At 31.6% G+C, this 22152-nt stretch overlaps 1 protein-coding gene across 1 annotated transcript; it reads right to left on the bottom strand.

Annotated features, from left to right (window-relative positions):
- Positions 1-238: 238 nt before the first annotated feature.
- Positions 239-21563, bottom strand: LOC139498987 (basement membrane-specific heparan sulfate proteoglycan core protein-like). The gene is made up of 13 exons (XM_071287630.1): positions 21452-21563; positions 20329-20556; positions 17660-17884; positions 16588-16761; positions 13049-13162; positions 12775-12891; positions 10041-10177; positions 8395-8539; positions 6846-6982; positions 5657-5789; positions 4673-4791; positions 3281-3443; positions 239-708 (listed from the first exon to the last, which is right to left on the bottom strand). The coding sequence occupies exons 1-13, from the start codon at positions 21549-21551 to the stop codon at positions 686-688; spliced, it is 1815 nt and encodes a 604-aa protein (XP_071143731.1). The 5' UTR covers positions 21552-21563; the 3' UTR covers positions 239-685.
- Between the last annotated feature and the right edge of the window lie 589 nt (positions 21564-22152).

Here is a 22152-nt window from a genome sequence, read left to right as displayed (position 1 = left end):
AAAGAATTATTTTATTGTAGGAAATTTCAATCACTCAAAATACCATTTTCCGAATTTTATGGTGTTTAATAAAGGAAACAGCAGTATACGAGGAGTATCGTATAATCTGGGAGATATATACTCTGTTTAAATGCGCTGCTGAAAATTTGTTATGTCGAAATGAAGAGATCAAAATTGGGCAGTTGAAAGCATCTCATTAGTCGTTAAGTTTTGTTTTGAACCAACTTCAATTTCCAAAAATGAAGAAGACGTTTCTCTGTCCATTGTATCCTTTATCTCCTGATTGATGGGATAGATAAATTCAATATAGTACCGAATTTTGAACTATTTAATATTAGACAATCATCTTGATGGCGGAAAGTTAAAGATGCTCATACTTTTTCCCTGCCCTAACATGTTTCTCTGTGATACCAGCCTTATATGATAATGTATGAATTACGAAACAATCGGAAAGTCGGTAAGAAGTGCTATATAAATGAAATACCGATTCAAATTAGTAACAGATTCTGATTTTTTTGTGTAAGTCTGACCTCTTCTACTAATTGCTAAATTATGTAAGTGAAGTGTTCTTCCTTGTAATTGGTGGGGTTTTTTTACAAATTTGTAAACAATGTATCTAAATCGTAAACAAATAGTTTAATTGTAAATGTAGAAATCATTGTCCATCTGCCAGTTGCAGTCTTGATTACCCAAAACCTGTAGTGCCTGCTGAAAAAAGAAATGTTCATTACTTAAATAAACTAACTTTTTTAACAAAATATAATGTCGGATTGATAATATCGTTTTAACTCAAATACTAAAATACCTAGCATAACATTGTGCATTAAACACACGCTTCTATATCACGTCTTGTCAAAAAAGAAGTCTGTTTGTTTACATTTTTGGTCATACTCATTCGAAAAAAAAAGTAGTCACACTCGAAAAAACCCGATCTAATTACTAACGAGCCTAGTCAGACACTTAACTTTCCGTGGTTATATTTTTCAACACGATACAGAATTGAGCCATGTTTGTTTGTAGACATACCAATGCAAATGTCGAAGGAAATGCATCCACATAATCAGACACTTTGCAATGATGCTCGATATTGTATTGAAAACGACAATTTCAGACTAAATTTATTTCTATATATCAGAGTTATAATAAACCGAGATACATATATTTCGATACAATACCTAACTGGTGTTTGTTCAACATAAATTTAAAATTTGATCGTGTCAGAGATTGAATTATTCATTTCATTGTTTGTGTTATTCAAATTGTATTGTCAATGGGAATAAAAATAGAGAATACGAGTGTGTGTGGTATTGGTTTTTTTTGTACATAGTTTGTTTGTGTTAGGCAAGGAGGCCATACCTTTTTAAGTAGAACATTTTTATAACAAAGCATTTTTCTGATTGTTCACCGCAGCCCAGTAGATTTCTTACTCCTTTGATAAAAAAGATCACATAAGGAACAAAAGTAGCATAAATTGAAGTTGAAAAGATAATGGTAACCATGCACTATTTTCTTAAGAACGTTTTTTAAAGACATGGCGCACAATGGACCGATTCACTCGCAGACTACAATCCTAACCGGACACTATACATACCATGATGACGGTATCAATTATGATGCACAAGATACGCATATTGACAATGAGTCTCTTTGATGATACTTGAGGCAAGACTGTTTTAGTCTATTCGATTTGTGAAACAATTGTTCAGATTGTGGAAAAAGCATGAAACTTACCAGAGTGTTAGTTGAGGTCATAACTAACATTTATGGCTATGGACGCAATTGAAAAATTCAAAATGGCGGCTCTGGGCGGCCATTTTAAATCATCTCAAAAAAAATATGAAAAATTATTAAAAAAAATATGAAAAATATATTACTTTACCAATTTTGATAACCTTTCGTATATTGTTATGACAAAGACTATCAACTGGGGACAATTGAAGTATAAGTGGCTATGTTGAATGTGGCTATTTGGAAAACGTTAATTTCAAATATATCATTATTTGCTTTCCTAAATTGTCATTTGAATTTATACTCAGTTTTTTTTTAATGCATTTACAACTAGTTTTGCTAATCATTTATTTATGACTGTTACTATTCATATATATGATATATCCGCTAAGTGCTCATTTAAGGCAAGCATATGTTGACAAAATAAACATATCTAAAAAAAATACATGAGTTCTTTTACTTGCAGTTTAGCCATGGCGTTGTCAGTTTTTTTCGATTTATGAGTTTGACTGTCCCTCTGGTATCTTTCGTCCCTCTTTTAGCAATTTTTAATTGTAGCTTATTCAACGACCTTATTGCCTTATCTTACCGTTTTGTGAATATCCAATATAAATTAGCAAAAAAAGTATAGATACAAACAGTGAATTAATAAAAATAGCGAATAATGAAATATTGGAAATTCATATATTCAAATGGTCATCATTCAAGATGGCTACCACTAAATAAATATCTGAAGTCCTCAGATGACAGTCCTTGTCATCTGTGATGAATATACGATATGACTCTGTAGGAATTTTCCTGCAGCAAGCGCTTAACTAATTAGTCAAAGTGAACACGGTTATCAAAGAAAATCCAAATATGTAAAGGCAGTATTAAGTTGTACTACTCTGTGTTAATGTGGAGGATAATGTGATAGAATATGATAGACAGAGACAGCTATTGTGTTGTTTGACAAAACATATACATATTATTCATTGTGAGATATTTTTAACGTCAATTGAGATCATTTGAGCAGTTGATTGAACTTCTAGATAAAAACAATAACGTACATTGTCGAAAAATATAAAGTTATTTGTACCCGCTACGAAACAGGAAAAAAAATTGGGGAGCCGTCTACATATTTTGGCATAAAAATTTCAAGATTTTTTTCAAGATGGCCGCCATTCAATATAGGTAGCCTTTTCAAAAAATTTGTTCAACAAGGCAATTGGAATCAGCACTGTTTTTCCACCAGGTTTCACGTTAATACCTTCTCTAATATAACTACCATGATTGTTTTTATTAACTAATAGAGATCAAACGTTCGCCATTTTAAAAATGGCCGCCTCTTCCGCCAGTTTCGACTTTCAGAGTGGGTCCATAGCTTAAAATGTTGTCCATGATATATACAACTACTATGCCAAATTTCATGCTTTTACCACAATCTGATCAATTTTGTAAAAATCTGCACAAATCGACTGGACTATTTACTCTAAAAATTAGTAAAACGATGAAGAGCTAGTAACACAAAAAGGGGACAAAAGGTCCAACGAATCAGAGCTATGATACATACGATTTTTTATAACCACTGCAACAGATGCTCTATCAACTCCAAAAGCATTCACTGCCGTACATGTCAGGGTTCCTGATTCAAGTGTTTTGAGTGGGAAAAGAGTAAGTTCTTGTCCATTTTGGTGAAGTTGATGGGAAGGCATTGAAGTAGACTCCTGTGCAAACTATTAAAGATAAAGTTTATTTTTGTCAACGATCATATTCATAACAATGTCACCAAATGCATAATAAAAATACATGAAGTTGTAATTAATACATTTTTGACATAAATGAATAACGTACTAAGCAAATCTACCCTTACTACTTTCCGTTGGTGTAATCAATTAACCCTTAGTGTTATACATAACTAAATATGAAACATGAATAATTAACAGAAAAATACCCCTATCAATACAATAAATTCCCCTTCTATGAGCAGAAGACTTTTGGCAGTGACTTTGAACCAGATGTTGTAAAACTGATAAACAACCTGTTGTTAATTTCATTTACAAAACATACACGGGCAAAATGTGCAAATGTGAATTTCACATGAATATCACATGAAGCTCACATGAAAAATTTCACGTCATGATGAAACTAACGTGAAAATTTTCATGTGAATTTCACGTGAATTGAGATTCACCCGATTCTCATGTGAAATATTTTACATGGATTTCACGTGAAAATAGTGATATTTTTCGTCATTTTAATTAAATTTGAAAATTTACATGGCGTTCGAATTTCTTAATTTTTAAAAATTTAGGTGAAATTCACGTGAACAAAATTCATGTTAATTTCACATGAAATTCAGATGTGTTTTACATGAGATTTATGTGAAACTCACATAAACTGATTTCACATAAGAGTTGCAAGTAAAAGCTCGTTTGAGGTGCAATTTATGTGAATTTAACGTGAGATTCTCATACATTTAAAGTCACGTGAAATTGATGTGAATTGAATATGCCTGTGTTACAAAAACTATATAGTGAGACGCTAGAATTGAAAAAGAAGAAAGACAAATTAAATAAGATGTAGTTGATGTTCACGGAAAACAAATAGTATGTAAACAATCCCTTCTTTGTATTTTATCTGTGAGTTCATTGATTAAATACAAGTACATTTCGAAATAAAAGTTTAAACAGTTACACTCAGAGTTTTACTGATTGATTTCAAAGCAATAAGCTTTTTTATTTATTATATAAAATTGAGAATGGAAATGGGTAATTTGTCAAAGAGACAACAACCGGATAAAAGAGCAGACAACATCCTAAGGCAATCAATGGGTCTTTCATGCAGCGAGAAACTCGCGCATCCGGAATAGATATGTATCCATACTTTGAAATCTTGCACATGCTATTGAAACAACAAAAGCATCAAATAAAAGTACACAATTAAATATACTGAGTAAACTTACCGTTTTAAAGGACCATGTAAGTGATGGTTTGGGATGACCAGTTGCAATACATGTAAAACTATGAGACTGTCCTGCCATTACAAAAGCCGTTCTCGGGGGAGTTACAATTTTAGGCGTATCTAAAGAATGACAAATTAACAGTTATCATCGTTGCTTCATAAAAGTCTAAAATATTTTCAAATTAAACAATTTTTCAAAGATAAATAATCGATCATATGCCTGTTAATAAGATTTGATTTTCTTGGTAAAGCGTTTCTATTGAGTATTAAAAAAGTTACATATTTGCAATAATTAATAAGTTTCTTTTCAAATTAAATACCAATGCAAATAGCATATGTCAAATGTTACCTGTGGGTTTCGCCTCTGTCAGGTGAACCAACTAACAGTGTATTTGGAATCAAATACTGGCAATAAGCACACTTAAATTTTGTCATTATAAAGGGATTGTAATTACTAAATTTCATCAATGACCGTGCAAATATATCTTTAAGTAGTATAATGTTGTAAACAAATGAAGGACTGATCATTTCAACAGAAAAAGTTTGAATTCTAAAAAAAAACCTGTACACCTTATGATCAGTATCAAAATTCTTTTGTTTGCTATTTGTTATCGTCAATGGCGTATGTAAGTAAAGTGCTATCATTTTATATTTATTCGTTGTTTTAATTTATTTAATTTTTTTTATAAATAAATAAAATACATTGTAGAAATTTCCTTTAAAAATAATCCATATACAGCCAATGTAAACTATTTCCGGGGTTGAAAATCTATAGTTATTCATATTTTCTACCGTTTTGTAAACTATTGATTTCTGATGTGACCATAACAATGCAAAAAGTTATTAAAGGTACCAGGATTATAATTTAGTACGCCAGACGCGCGTTTCGTTTACATAAGACTCATCAGTGACGCTCATATCAAAATATTTATAAAGCCTTACAAGTACAAAGTTGAAGAGCAAATGTATATCAAAAGGCACATACCGTATGTGACCTCAAGGAATATGTTTACTTGACTTGTTCCAACGTCGTTTGTTGCGATACACGTGTAATACCCTGCTGTTGTATTAGTAGCATTGTGCACAACCATTATGTTTCCAGATGTATGCAACAGTTTCTGAAAGTTGATATTTATTTTCTCTTCATAATCTACGTTTAATGATTATACTTTACATCAATATGTCACTGTTAAAGATACATAATATAATCATGTTTGGCAAGTTAATTTTTTGATTTATGATATTTTTCTCGACACTTAATTATTGAATTTGCACCCTTTATAAATATTTATTCTAACATGACGTCCTTCAAACGCTTTGAGTACACACCCGTGGTAAAATATGAATATATTGCATTGGTTGTTCCGATAGTACTCCCACGTCATATGTTTTTTTATGAATGAAGTACCCGACGTCATAGAATGATGACGTAATAATTTAAGCATTTTAAAGGAAAATACACGCTTCTGATACCGAAAATCATTACAACAAGGAAACGTAAACAAACGATGCTAAAATGTGGTATAAGCCCAATGTTTTATACATAGAACACATATAAGTAAACTATCATTAAAATTCATCCAAATCTATCGAAATACGTTATTGTAAATAGTTGAGCATGCCACTAATTCTGTTTGCTCCGTTCTTTTACGCCAATCTAAAAGTGCGTTAATTTATTGGAACGTCAAATATTTTCCTCCACCTAGAGCTCTTCGATCCAAACGAATTACCGTATTTGTCTTATTAGAATCGAAATAATTCGGAAAACGCTTCATTTAATTTCATGTTTGACCAAATGTTATATTATTAAGAAATATAGCTTCGTACGTGTCAGCGTTTTTTTTTTAATCTTTAGTTGTATGCTTTAGTAATGCAATTTAAACCCAAAAGAGCGCCATTTGTCACGTGGTGATTCAACTTATTTGAATTGTTCACTGAAAACTACGTAAATCAAAGCATGACACTAAAACAGACGACGACCAGTCGTAAGGGAGCACTTTAAATCGTACAATTTCAATTTCCTCGTATGTGTACGCTGTCGTTGTAAAAGCAAAGCAAGCGATACGCGACATATTTTTATTTTAATGTGCATGAAGGTATGTCGACAAACGTTAACATCGTTATATTTTTTGCATAATTTATATGAAGAAAGTTTTTCTTAAGTATATATTTACATTGCCATGCTTCCAGGTAACAGTAGGCTTAGGGAATCCAGTAACATTGCATACTAGTTTTGCATCAGTATAGTAGTCTACTTTTACTGTAGATATTGCGTGTATGACCGGACCCGTGTGAAGTAATGCTGGTTTGGCTGTAACAAAACAGTATAATGCACATCAGAACCTGAAGTTTAAAATTACTGATAACTTTTGTAAAGGTTAAAATTTTGATATTCCTTAATTTTGCATTTCGCTATTAATTGAAAGATGACGTGACAAACATTAATAACCTATATGTATAAAACCAAACTCGTATATCTTGAAGTTATCATTACAAAATAACAGCTGATATCAGATAATTCAACTGAATAGTTTATGCATGCATTAAGGCAACAGTAGCTTATTGCTGTTCGATAAGGAAGATACAATTAAAGTAACAAAACAAAAGTGCGGGTATCTCGTAAATATCAAAATTGGGTGCAATAACATAGTAAGAGTTTGCAGCTACGCATTCATCCACACGCATGCGATTCAAAACTTAATTAAACTTTATCACATAATATTACTGATGAAGAGAGGCAAAAGATACTAGAGGGACATTCAAACTGATAAATCGACTGTTCAAGTAACTTTTGATCTGACATTTGGACAATTGACTTGTCGATAGAAAAGACAAAAAGACCGCTCAAAATTTCATTACAATAATTAAGAATTATACTATAAGCTTAACCCTAAAAGTTATCCAACAATCATATTCTTAATAAAGCATTGTAATTCCGGTCAATTTGTGTATGTGCTCGATTTCTTTTATTGCTGCACCATGCATCAAGTCGTCGGTTTCTATTTTTAATGGTCTCATGTATCATCGTACTGAAGCTGATGAACACTTACCATAAAAAAGAGGTTATGCATAAACGCAGACTTAGATATGGTCACTTGGCCAAAGTATAACGAACGTTTGTATTCGTGGGATTCTGAAATACACAGCCACATCAGATCAGAAATTTGATGTTTTATCCTATGCTTCATCATTATATGACTAGAAAGAACCACTTTGATTGCTTGTTTGAGAACACTTGCAACATCTTTCGGTTTGGTCTGTATGTGACCTGTTCGAAGGTTATTTAATTGCTGACTACTATCTGCCATAACCTATTTACAGTTGGAATCCGTTCTTCACTCTGGTTTGACTTTGAAACCAGCATTAATAAATGCCGGTTTCTAGTCCTAAACATGCAGCTGGATGAAAAGCAAGCAACAATCAATCAATTAACCAGTGTGGATCAAGACTGTACAATAACCTACAATACTTCAAAGATTTTACCTGTGGTATCCTGGTAGCTATTGTATTGACAATAATACCACATCCCCTTAACTTCATATTGTTTTGATTGTGTGTGGTTGCCACATATGTTTAATCTAAAAACGTATTAGCACAGATGATTAAATAGTACATGATTATGAATAAATAACGTGCAAAACTTTTTATCATCGCCACCTTATTTGTTTTACACATTGACAAAATTACCAACTTGCGTTTGCTGAAATAGTAGGGAATAATTACCTTTAACAATCAAATGCAGAACTTTAACATCAGTTCCAATGTCATTCTTTGCGGTACACATATAAAGTCCACTATCGGCCATTGTAACATTTTCAAAAATCAAATAATCTACAACCTGTCTCGCATTGGATGGTAGCGATGTTTTCTTGAAAATAGAAATGAACAGCAATACAAACGAGAGGGATTGTGCTTACTTTAATTTGATGAAGACATTATCTTTCAGTTTAGTGAAGATCTGAAGCTGTCATGTCAGTTACTGTTCGTAGTCCTTTGTTAATCATTGTACCATTGTTATTAAACCGGAAATCGGACTCGGACTTCTAAACTGAGTTTTACTCTGCGTACTGCTGTGTTTTTGTTTTTTTATCTACGTTGGCATGAGACATAGGGGAGGGTTGAGATCTCACAAACATGTTTAACCCCGCCGCTTTTTTGGTTTGTTCAAAGTCCGGAGTCTCTAGCCTTTGAAAATTAATCGGGCCTCTAAGACACACAGTGCAAGGTGTGACTGTCAATTCGAAGGATTTATAAGACAAAAGGTAGAGTTTAATGCACAAAAGTTAAAAACAATGTACAAATAGTAAAGAAACGTATTAACCTGCATTATGCATTTGTGTTATAAATTATGAAGAGTGTTTTAACCCGACAGGACATGTCACTGCATAATACCTCTAATAATTATTATTATTATTGCCCGCCCTTATGAACAAATTAGAGGAAGGACAGACTTGAAGGAATTTATTGTAAAAAAGCCTTATGATTAAATCGACTTTTTTAAAAACAATTTTACACGGAATCCAGCTTCATACTTATGACTTTAAACTTTGAGAGAATCCATAAAAGTGATTTCTGTTAAGTAACTCCACTATATATTTACTTGTTTAATAAACTTAGTAAAAAGTAACTGTTTGAAAACGGCCGATATTAGATATTTTTAAAGTAAAATGGATGTCCAATCGGCCGACCTTTCAAACCATTGAACCTTTTAAACATTCTTCAGTATTAAGGTAGTTTAAACAGTTTTCTTAGAGGTAGTATACACCCATGTTTGGTATAAAAAAATATATGATCCTGGAAACTGTGATTGCTTATGTCATTACCTTTTGAGTTAAAACAGCCGTATTCCAACAAGTGATTTCGACACTATATTACGACCACGTTAGTCCCTGCTTGATTTGGTACGTTGTGGGTTATAGATATTCCATATTTTTTTAATCGGGAAAGTGTCGAAATGTAGAAAATTGAAAATAAGAATTTAAAAACGATGCTGATCTTTTATTAATTATTAATTTAATCTCATTTGGATGAATATGATGTATTAAACTTATTTCTGTTTCAGATGTTAATGCGTGTATTTATTATTGCGGACCTGATACTGTCGCATTTTCGCATTAATACATCTGAATTTACAGTAAGATATTTCTATTTTCGTTATTACACTATTTGAAATTAGATCTCTGTAAATTGAGAAGAAAATTGAACATGATGCATAAAAAGTGCATTCATAATTGTAAATGCTATTTTGTGGGTTTTTTCAAAACATATCGAAAGAATAAAACATTGCAAGCATTTCTGTAGTAACAGTTCCATATTTGACTACTGATTATATACAGCTTATTTCTATTCTATATTAACACTAGACGTACATCAATCGACTCCCATTTGATACTGGGCAAAGGAATTCCTTCAGCAAAACATGGAATAGAGCTGTTACTAGTTCCTTCAGGTATTGTTATTTTACTATTTAGAAGTAGTATCTGTGGCGGCACCTTGAAGTTTGGTTCTATATTGTAAAGATGAATATTAAATACATGTACAAACAACTGCGATATTACAATTCAAAATTATTTTCATATGTGAACCTTTATTTCAACATAACTCAATAGCTTACATGGTGTCATTTAAGTGTTATATTTCACATTGCCATAAAAGTGTTAGGTGTTGCTAGCCACAAAACCAGGTCCAACCCACCATTTTTTCTTAAAATGTGCTGTACCAAGGCAGGAAAAATGCCATTGGTATATTATAGTTCCTTTCTGTGTGTGTTACTTTTTAATGTTGTGTTTCTGTTGTGTCGTAGTTTTCTTATATTTGATGTGTTTCCCTCAGTTTTGGTTTGTAACCCGGATTTGTTTTTTCTCAATCGAGTTATGAATTTCGAACAGCGGCATCCTCTCTACTTATTGAAATCATGTTCGGTAGGAGAAAATACAGAAAAAGCACTTAACTCTTAGATATACTTAGAGATGAAATTTTTTCAAAGATACCATGCTTATAACCATTTATTTCGTTTTCATAAGACTCATTAATAGCGGTGAAATCAAAAGGTTGTGGCAATACCATCGACCAATCTATACCTGGGGCAGAAAAGACTTTGAGCTTATTACAGATTAGCATTTCATGACCAATAGTTATACAAAATTTTAACATATTAATGATATAACATTTTAGTCTTTACTACTACGTATAATATTTGTGATCTACAAAATTCATAGAGCGTTGTTTTCATTTTCTTACACCGCACCGATACTTCACTGGCGGCCTGTTATAACCCGACCTATTTATCAGTGTTTAGTACTGACATACTAGTAATTTTGAAAAAAAATCAAAAATTCTCCGATGATAAATTCAAATATTTTTTTAATGAAACTTAGATTCCAAGAATACGTAACATAGATTATTTAAGCTGTTCTTTTAATATCCCCACCATTTGTAAATTTATCCTTTGAACAAACTTTTTTTACATTCCTCGATTTCAAATAATTAAGTAAGGGTGTTTCTGATGAATGTCAATACAAAAACAAGTGTTATTTCTTATAAAGTTATAGGAAGATGTGGTATGAGTGCCAATGAGACAACTCTCAATTCAAGTTACAATTTGGAAACGAAAAACTGTTATTGGTGAAAGTAAGGTCTTCAACATGGACTATTGGCTCACACCGAACAGTTAGTTTTAAAGTGCCCGAAAAATGACCAGTGTAGGACCATTCAAACAGAAAAACCAACAGGCTCGTCTATTTAAAAAAAAAAGAAACGAGAAACATTTCTGAACCACACCAACAAATGACAACTACTCATTACCAGATTCCTGACTTAGGTCAGGTGCAAAGAAATGCAGCGGGTTTAAACGTTTTAATATGAACCAACCTTTACTCTTACCCGAAACAATAGTGTAACATCACATCATGTAACGACACACTATAAAATATCAATTACAATGGCTTAAGGTAGATAGGGTGTCTTCCTCCATCTTGGATTTTGAAATACCAGAAAGGAAGGTCTAAATCTTTGATGACATGTGCAAATTTTTAGATTAGTAGGTAATTCATGTGTAAGAATTTTCATTATTAATATAGAAAATGCCATGTTTTATTATATTTATGGTTGTATTTTACAAAAAAACGAATACTTTTGTTTGATTCAATTGTTTTCCAACTTTGCCAAATAAGGGGAGGCAACTTAAATGCAAGGGCAGATAATTCAGATAGTGTTACCTTTACAAAAGAATGTGTTAGGAATTTATCCTTTTTATTATGTAGCAAGAAAACGAGTCCGGTGACCCCCTTTTTTCTTTTTCTTATCTAGAAGCATAATATTTGAGCTATCTTCTCTTATTTTATCTTAAAATTCTATGGTGTAGTTTTCGTTTTATGGCGGAAAATTTGGCAATTTTACACAACCTGTAGTGTGAAAATAAGTCCATTATTTTTATTAATGATTTTAAACAAGCAGGATATAAACTACATTTTGGCAAATTATTTAAACATTCTATGGATTATTATTTAGACACCCCATCTACCTTAACTCAATCAAAAGACATATAAACACAAGTGAACATACACTGAACGAATAAATTTGATCTATGACACAATGTAAATTCAAAATCAATAAATAAGGGGTGAATAAATAAAGGCAACAGTAGTATACAGCTGTGAAATGTTAAATAATCACAGAAAGTAAACCATAATCTTGAACAAATAACCTTGGTGCCATAAAGAAAATTGTACACATGTAGAAGAATATAACTTTGTTGTAAAGTGGAGAACAGAAATATTTTTTACAAAACAAAACTTGTTCAGTGTACGAGAAACAGAAGTGAAAATATATAGTCATACTAAACACTTATCAAACCTTGTATTATTGAAAATAGAGAAACATGAAATAACAAAAAAAAATATTGCATTTGTATTAACACGATAATGTTTGTTTCCAAATGACTTGGAGATCTATTACAAATCATATCGTTTATTTAAGGCTGATGTTATTATTTGATAAATGATAAAAGGATAATTAGTCTTCATGAATTATTTCTTCGGACAAGGTGTTTTTTGAATCATTCAAAATTGTACATGTCGACTGTTCATTATAAACCTCACAAACCTTGTTCGCATGATTCACCAGTATATCCGCGAGGACAAATACAAACATGGGTTCCATTTAATCCCTCTTTACATATACCTCTGTTGCGACAGGTTGTATAGTGACATTTCCTGATATCTGAAAAACACATCATATGTTATCACGGGTTTTTTTTGTGATGAATTAAGCTGAGAGTGTATCAAATGAAGTAAGAATTTTAATGCAGAATTTAATTTAGAAATCATGACTGACTTGACATTTCAATTTCAATTTCAATGTTTGTAAGAATATATACCGTCTTGACAACTGGCACCAAAGTAGTTGTCTCGACACCTACACGTGTATCCATTCACTCGGTCAGTACATGTTCCTCCATTTTTGCAGGGATTACTTGAGCATTCATCTACATCTAAAACAAAATAATAAAAACACTTACAATTAAGTTTACACCTTCAAAATATTTCACTTGATAAAGAGTTCGATTTTGTTAGTTTCTAAGAATTTCCCCATTTTGTATTTGCCTTTGAGTTTGGTATTTTTGTACGAGTTTTTAGTATATTTCGCCTCTCCTTGATGAAGCCAAAACGTTAACAAAACAAACTATCTGATGATTAAAAAAAAAGATAAATGTAAAGGTGCAATACTAATGATTTGTTTGTGTCGTATATTAACAAACACGTCAATTTTGATCTACAGCGTTTTCATAATACAACCGATGTTATCATTTCAATTGTGACGATTATCACCATCACCCCGTGGTCTATTTCAAGATTGATTTGTTCAAAAAGAAAGTCATATTTATTTACTATTTCAATATTATTTTAGATTGTTTGATACAAGATTTTCCTCTTTCCAAGATAGAATCAATTTTTGTAGTATTTTGCTTAAACAGGTGGCTAGCTATTTCGTGCTCAATTTGCAGCAATTATTCAATTGTTTTTTAGGGGATTTCATTAATGATAATGTCAATTCTGCATCAATAATAATGATACGATAAATAAGGACAACAGTAGTATACCGCTGTTCGAAAGTCATAAATCGATTATTGAGAGAAAACAAATCCAGGTTACAAACTAAAACTGAGGTAAACACATCAACTATAAGAGGAAAACAACGAAACAACAGAAATACTAAAGTGCAACAAAAAACACAATTACGACATTGCTACACACACAAAATGAACTATAAGATAACAACTGCCATTTTCCTAACTTAGTACAGGACATTTTAAGAAAAAAATGGTGGGTTGAACATGGTTATGCGGCTAGCCAAACCTCGCGCTTTAATGTCAATGTGAAATATAACCATAACATGACAACATTACATGACAAGATTACAGTACAAATAAATGCAAGAACATTCAGGACAGAAAATACACAAATAAACAATACAATAGGACATTTCGACATGCTAGAAGTTATCAAAGGTACTAGGCTTATAATTTAATACACCATAAGTGCGTTATCGTGCAACGGAACTCTTTAAAGTTTGAGGGAGGAATTAAAAACACATATCAAATGTTATTGATTAATAACTTTAGCAGTGCATTCGAACTGGCACTTCTCGGTATCGCAATAATTCTGTTGAAACGCACAAATGAGATTTCCATCAACAATGTCTTAATAAAAAGTAAAATCACAAAAATACTGAACTTAGAGGAAGATCAATTGGGAAAGTCCATAATCACATGGCAAAATCAAATAACAAAACGCATCAAAAACGAATGGACAAGAACTGTCATATTCCTGACTTGGTACAGGCATTTTCAAATGTAGAAAATGGTGGATTAAACCTGGTTCTATAGCGCTAACCCTCTCACTTTTGTAATGACAGTCTCATCAATTTCCGATATTTTTACATTGATGCGTTAAATAAACAGACACAATAAATATAATAGTCAAAATATGGGTACATCAGTCATCATCGTTTAACAATTTTAAAAGGAACAATTTAACAGAACACAAAAACATCTACTATCTACGAACACATTTATTGAGTGTCTGACGTCAGAAAATTTTATACGTCACATAAATTTGTCGTTCAATGTGCGTACAAACAATTTTAAAATTTTCATGGGAATGTTAGCATACAGGGTTAAAAAATCAAAAGTATGTAGGAATAAATTTAAGAATTAGACCGAGATTTAAACTAGTCAAAAGTTATATATAGAATTTATAAGAATCCAAAAATAGTTAATACCACTACGCGATTGAATGATTTTGACGTTTGTGGTTCAACGTATATTGTAATTCATAATAGAAATATATCATAATGACATATAATAGAACAATATCATACTGACGGGATCTTTTAAAGTACAGAGTCACGTTATAAGAACAAAAGAAATACAAAAAGTCGCAAATACAAAACAAACCACAAAAAAATGAAAGCCAATACAAACACATTGACGAGATGTATAAGTACCGAGCCACGTGAAACGAATATCACATGAAACCATTTAACAGTAAAAGTAATATTAATAATAGAACAAAGACAAATGAAAGAACTATAAAACACGTTGTTAAGATGATAAACAACATCAGTACGCAGAATCTATACATCAAGACCATCGTGTATTATTTGAGAAGTTGATACGGAATATTTATCAACAAGGTCTTGGTACCTTCCGATGAACTTTTTTAGAAAAAGAACGAGACGTTCTTTGACATACCCCTGTTTCATCAACTTTCTACTCAGACACTGATGACGTATTACAAAGTCTGAGTAGGAGCTGCAAGCTCTTGAATATCGAATAAGTTGGGAAATATATATCCCATATGCAGGTGAAGTTGGTATATTGCTACTAAGGTGGGGGAAATTTATGATTTCAAAATTAAAATCGTCTCGTTTGTCATAGATTCTGGTACTGAGATGACTGTGTAAGTCAAATTCGAGATATAAGTCTAAAAATGAGGCGGAGGAAGCCGTGTCTGTTGTTTCTTTAATCTCTAGTTCTGGGGGATATATTAATGGAACCCAATCAGAAAAGTTCGGATTGTTTATGGAAAGAACATCATCAATATATCTGAAAGTGAAATTAAATAATCTGGCTTCTTTGATTCTCTTGTTTTTTACAAGTGTCTGGAGGAACTCCGATTCATATGAAAATAAGAAGAGGTCGGCAAAAAGAGGCGCACAGTTTGTTCCCCTAGGAATGCCGACAATTTGTTGGAAAAGTCTACCTCCAAACTCAACAAATATGTTGTCGATAAGAAACTCCAGCATACTGACCACTTGTTCTTCTGTGTAGCATATCTTACCTTTTTGTTTGTCACTATTTACGAAATATGCCTTATGGAATCCCAAAGTAATTCACGATCAGAATTCAGTTCACCGTTTTTTTCCGTGGTGGTTGTTTTAAATTTCTCTAACTTTCGGTTTTTTTCTAATGCGGATTTGAAGGTCTCCGTTTTTCTTTTGGTAATTTACAGTTTCTGTCTTCCAAATTTATGCTAGTTATAAATAATATCGGTATATCAATTTGCAAATTAAACGCATTTTTTTTCAAAAAGTTTACATGCAAATACAGATTTCGTTATTTCAGATAAGAAGTCAATCAGATGTGCTTGCTTTTTTTAACTATCTCAAATTGAGACATTCCTATTTAAGATGATCTGGGGTTTGAGGTGTAAAATGTGAGGAGTTTGAAACTTCCTTCTAAATCGGGTATTTTTTTCTTTCAATAATATAGAAACCATATTCCGTCATTCGGCATCAATGTTGTGCAGCATGTACAAACCGATATACAACATTTGATTTAACATTAATTTGTATGTACCAACATTACATAAAAATCTAGATCCAACATCATACAGACATTAAAATTATGCAAACCTTCACATCTAGGAATTGTATCGTTCCACTGACCGGACTGCAAACATGTCAAAAGTTTTTGTCCAATAAGTATGTACCCAGATTTGCAGTTAAGAATCACAGATTCTCCGTAATGGTATCTTGTTTTTCTGTCTAATGTTTCCAAGTTGTCAACAAAAACTGGACATTCTGCACCTAATTAAGTAGAAGCAGTATCTTTGTTTAATCAATGCATTAGAGAGAGGGTACAACGGGAATGGTAGATAATTATATGCGTAGAGAAAATGAATAAGAAATGAAATGGATTATGATTATCTATTTGAAAATAAATCTGTTACGATATCACGATTTCGAGACAAACTTAACTCCTCCAGTCTGGGCTGGGCATTTTTTTTTGCTATCTATGTGTAATACGCTCTGACTACACAAGACCCGAAAAATATCCCGTAAGAAGAAAAAAACATTTCGCAAATGAAAAATCGCCATCTCAATTCCAAAATTCAAACTTTGGTTGTTTTGACATCTCATTGTAAAAACTGTCGATATCACAGAGTATACACGCAAAACTCATAATTAAGTTAAGAATAGTTTTTATTAAAACACATGAGATCCAAATACGAAAGAAAACAATACTAAATCATGATCTCTTTGTTATCATTTAGTGTGTTCGTTTTACGATATACCATATATGGTATGATCTGGTTTGACCTTATAATTGTTTTGCAATAGGTAATGATTTTTTGTTAATTGTATCATAATTTGTTCGTGCAGTAAAAGAGCTATTATTTATGAATCACAGTCCCTGACTCTATTTTAATAGTTACTTCAAGATGATAATATTGACGGGTTTTCATTTATTTTTCTCGTTGTAATTAGACAAATGTTTTATTCCTTATATTATTCACTTTTCTCTCCTCCTGATTACCCAAAGAAATTTTAGGATATAGATGGACCGTCATTTATAATAAACGCTAGTATCGATATAATGTTAAAAAAAAGGTTTTCCTTTTAAAAATAGGTACATCACTTGGGGTAACAAAAAGGGCAGTATGTTGTCCTATACAAGACTAAAACCGTTATATTCATGTATTACCTCCACATATAGGTATGTTACATCTCTCCCAAGAAATATCTGTAGAATTAACATAGCACCAAGGACCACCAGCGTTGTCACTATCATATAAAGGAGTTCTGCAGTAGTTTTCACGTTCATTTGGATACCGAAACGGTATGTTGATCCATCTAAGGCATGTCTTTCCGTGTCTCGATATGTTGATAGTGCCGTTGTAATGAAGATCATTTGTCGAATTTCTGCAATCTAATTTTACAATATACAATTTTATAATTCTGTCTTTCATTAAGTTTAGACAAATATATCATAAATTTATATATTACACAAAGTATTGTCAACTGTTTAAAGAATGATATTTTGATTTTTGTTCCAAATTGCAAGCCTTACATCAGCAAATAAACTGTTTTATTCAGAAAGAGATAGCTAACTTCACCAGTGTCTGGGCAGAAATTTGATGAATCAGGGCTATGTCAAAGAAAGTCTCTTTTTTTCTGAAAAAAGATCATCAGAAGATATCAAGACCTTGTCGACAAATAGCCAATCTTAGTATTGACGTTGTTTATCATCGTCATTACGTTCTATAGTATTTAATTGAGAATTTAAATGGGGAATATGTCTAAGAGACACCAACCTGATCTAAGAGGAGTGTTCTCTTATATGTTTTTTAAGTTATTACAGTAAATGGTAAGTCTAATTTATAGTAATATCTATTTGACGTGGCTCAATACTTATACATCCTGTCATTGTGTTATTGTGCTGTGGATTTTTTTGCATTTTTGTCACTCGTTTTTCGTTTTTGCTAATGTGCTTTGTCTTTTTATTTTATGACATCTTTGGGTTTTTTTTAGTGATTAAGATTATAAGACAATGTTGACTGCGGTATTCCTATTGGTGACATTATTTTATGTCTGTTTGTTTTGTCACACATTGTTGTACATGCAAATGTATAAAGGAATTTTATACGACTGTCACACAAGTTAGACGTTATGCTTGATTTAAAACAAGGTTTTATCCACCGTTTTCTATATACGAAAATGCAGGTATCAATTCAGGGATATGACCATTGTTATATTATAGTTCGTGTGTGTGTGTGTTATATTTAGTGTTGTGTTTCTGTTGTGTCATGGTTCTTCTATTATATTTGATGTGTTTCCCTCAGTTTTGGTTTGTAGTACGGATTTATTTTCTTCTCAGTCGATTTTTGAATTTCAAACAACGTTATACTACTGTTGACTTTATATAAGACAGTTGTTATTCATTGATTGGATGAGTTTGAACTTTTGATTTCGCCATTTGATTAGGGACTTTTCGTTTTGTGAATTTTCCACGGACATCATTATTTTTGTTATTTTACTTTTTTCTCGTAGAAAATGACAACTCTCAGATTTCAACCCTATGTGTAAAGTAAACACAGAGGAAATAGACCCTACATTATCAATATAACAAAATAGCCGAATGTCAAATTAATTTTCGTTTTGAGTATTGTTTTAATTACATGTTAACTTTCAAAACTAGTAATATTCATTGTAGGAAAATTTCAGTATTTCATATACATTTGTATTTATGCTTCGAAAAAACAATCATATCTTAAGAAACACGAGTATTGTATGTTAGGAAATTTTTCAGTTGATGGAGTACTGATTCTATAAAAATACAAATAACAGTACCAAATTTTTATTTTGTACCAGTTCAATTGAAAAGGGGTTAAAAAGTGGGGAATATATCGAACTCCAAGGGAAATTCAAAACAGAATGTTGTTTATAAAATGGCAAAATCAAAAGCTCAAACACATCTAACGAAAGGATGATAACTGTTATATTTCGGATTTGATATAGGCATTTCCTTATCAATATTTTGCTTTGACTTTAGTTGTATCGTCAAATACGGTCAAACAATAGTTATCAAAGGTACCAGGATTATAATGAATACGCCAAACGCTCGTTTCGTCTACATAAGACTCATCAGTGACGCTCAGATCAAATTTAATTTAAAGCCAAAAGTACAAAGTTGAAGAGCATAAGTCAACAGTGTAATATAATATTAATTGATATAAAAACAATAACTTGTTCAACAAAGAAACAAAATTGCATATAGACAATGAACATAAGAATAAATGAAATACAAGAACTCAAAAAAGCATAGCACAATTAAATTAAATTAAATAAAATATTCTGGAATCACTATTCCAGCAAATGCAATACTACTTGTTCTTTGCTTGATAATAGAACATACTTTTTCAATAGTGTTCATTCCATCGGGAAAAATAGTTTCGCTTTTAAACAATATACTTTACGCCTATTCCATATTAGGCTAGTAGGGAGGTGGAGCGGTCAGTAGTTTAGTTACGACTTTGGCACTATTCGATTTTTTAAATGTATCAAAAGTTCTGTTTGATATTGTAATATCAAGGTTTTTAATATTAAATTTTTATTGTTGGCATTAGTTTTTGTGCAGACCAATGGAAGTAGGTTCTTAAAATTGAAAACTTGAACATTGTAAATTAAAACTAAGAAGATGTGGTATGATTGCAAATGAGACAACTCTAGTTTAAATTCAAGACACAAAGATAGTCGGTAAGATAAATTCGTTACATATTAGTGTGCTAGTGACCTAATAAGATATATTCGGGGTTAGTAAATATCGTATTATGTAACTAGCACATTATGTAACTAATATTATATCACACTTACCACAAGCTGGAATGTTACATAGTCCTACTACATACTTGTCTCCGGTATAACACCAAGTTTTATTAAATGTATCTGGCCTTGGATTTCTGCAATAGTTATTGTCTTCAGAATAGTTTGCATATTGAGAATGATACATCTTCCAGTTTTTGCAAGGGCTTCCATCGACAGTTACATTAACTGTTCCATTATATGTCACACCTTTATCATATTTATGATAACAGGTAACGTCTACAAATAGTTTTCAATGAGAAGATAGTTTATTTTAATTTCTACGGAGATATTGAATATAGTTTGATATTTTGTAATTTGCGATTTATCAACTCTTTATACCAACTGATAAATTGTGGGGTGAAAACAAATATAATTAACGCAATGATATACTCCGACTCATCAATGATTTGTGGCTAATGGATCAATGATTTCGAAAAGATGGTGCATTGAGGCCGACCATGATTCATAATAAACTATAAAATAAAATGCAAAAAGTAAATTAACAAAAATATGAACTCCAAGGAAAAACAAATTAAACAGGAAGTCCCGAAGCAATCGGCAAAAATAAAAGTATAAACACATTAAACGACTCGGCATATTTATTTTCTTATGTAGAAAATTTAGGATGCAATTATCATAATATTTGGCTAATTTTTAATGAAATTATAAACTCTTATTTTAGTTTTTTTCTGTGCCGTTAACTTTCAAGTCGATTCAAATCTACACACATAATTAATGAATATTTGTTATCGTCATAAGTACAAACGATATTGACGTATACTTCGCGTATATTGTATTGAAACCCATTAAACATATTGAAATTATCTTATAAGTGCGTTTGTCAATCGCAATCAAAGTTTCTTTAATATTTTCATTTCTTTATCAATATTTTACTTTGACTTTAGTATAATCGTCAAATACGGTTGGGATTTGACACTCGCCCTACAATATTCGTTAAACTAGTTCAGATAGCGTCGCTAGTAAAACTGCATTTATAACCGTCATATGTCCAATAGAACAGTGGTGTTATTGCATATTTTTACGCAAATCTAAGCTATGTATAGGGCGGCTCAGTTTTCGCTGCATGCCTTACTTCTTACATGTATGATAATGTAGTATACTATTTTCTTACCGTATATGTTCTGTCCTGCTATAACTAAGTAGTCTTCAAAAAAGAAGAAAATACATCCAAAAAAAAACATACGTTGACATAAACGTAACAAGGAAGTCATGTCCGTGTATGTTCAAACTCTCGAACTGTTATCTACATATTGTAACGGTTTTTATCAAGACGAAAAATAAAGAGATAAAACAACTTCACACGTATCTATTGTATATCATGTCTCCTTGAGATAGGATTGTTGTACAGTTTCTAAGTTGATGGTTTAATATGTTTTGGTACTCGATAATTCAATTGTATTGCATAAAAAAAATTCTCATCCGTTCTTTTAACGACAGCAGAAGTTATGGTTTCTATGTGTTGGCTAATACAATGAATGCCGACATATTAGAATAATTAAGATTACTTTGTGTAGCCTTCATGTGAGTTTCATTCAGCAGTTTTTTCCAACTTTTCCAGTCCAGCTAGAAAAATCATGTTGAAGTGTGGACCCTTTTAGTTGTTCGGCATGTGTCTCCTATTAAACTTGAAAGTTATAACAAATATGACAAATTAAATGGCAACATTAAAGTCTTGTCCTCCTTTGAACTTAAAGCAATCTGTATTAGACTTACGATTTAATCACTTCTAATGAATGTATAATCACATAAAGTGTGACTTATTTCTGTTAAAAAATAACATAAATGACTAAGTACTTAAAAGCTGCGCTGAAA

This window comes from Mytilus edulis, chromosome 12 (genome assembly GCF_963676685.1).
Source record: "Mytilus edulis chromosome 12, xbMytEdul2.2, whole genome shotgun sequence".
NCBI classification, from domain to species: Eukaryota; Metazoa; Mollusca; class Bivalvia; order Mytilida; family Mytilidae; genus Mytilus; species Mytilus edulis.
This window is presented reverse-complemented; position numbering and strand designations above follow the sequence as displayed.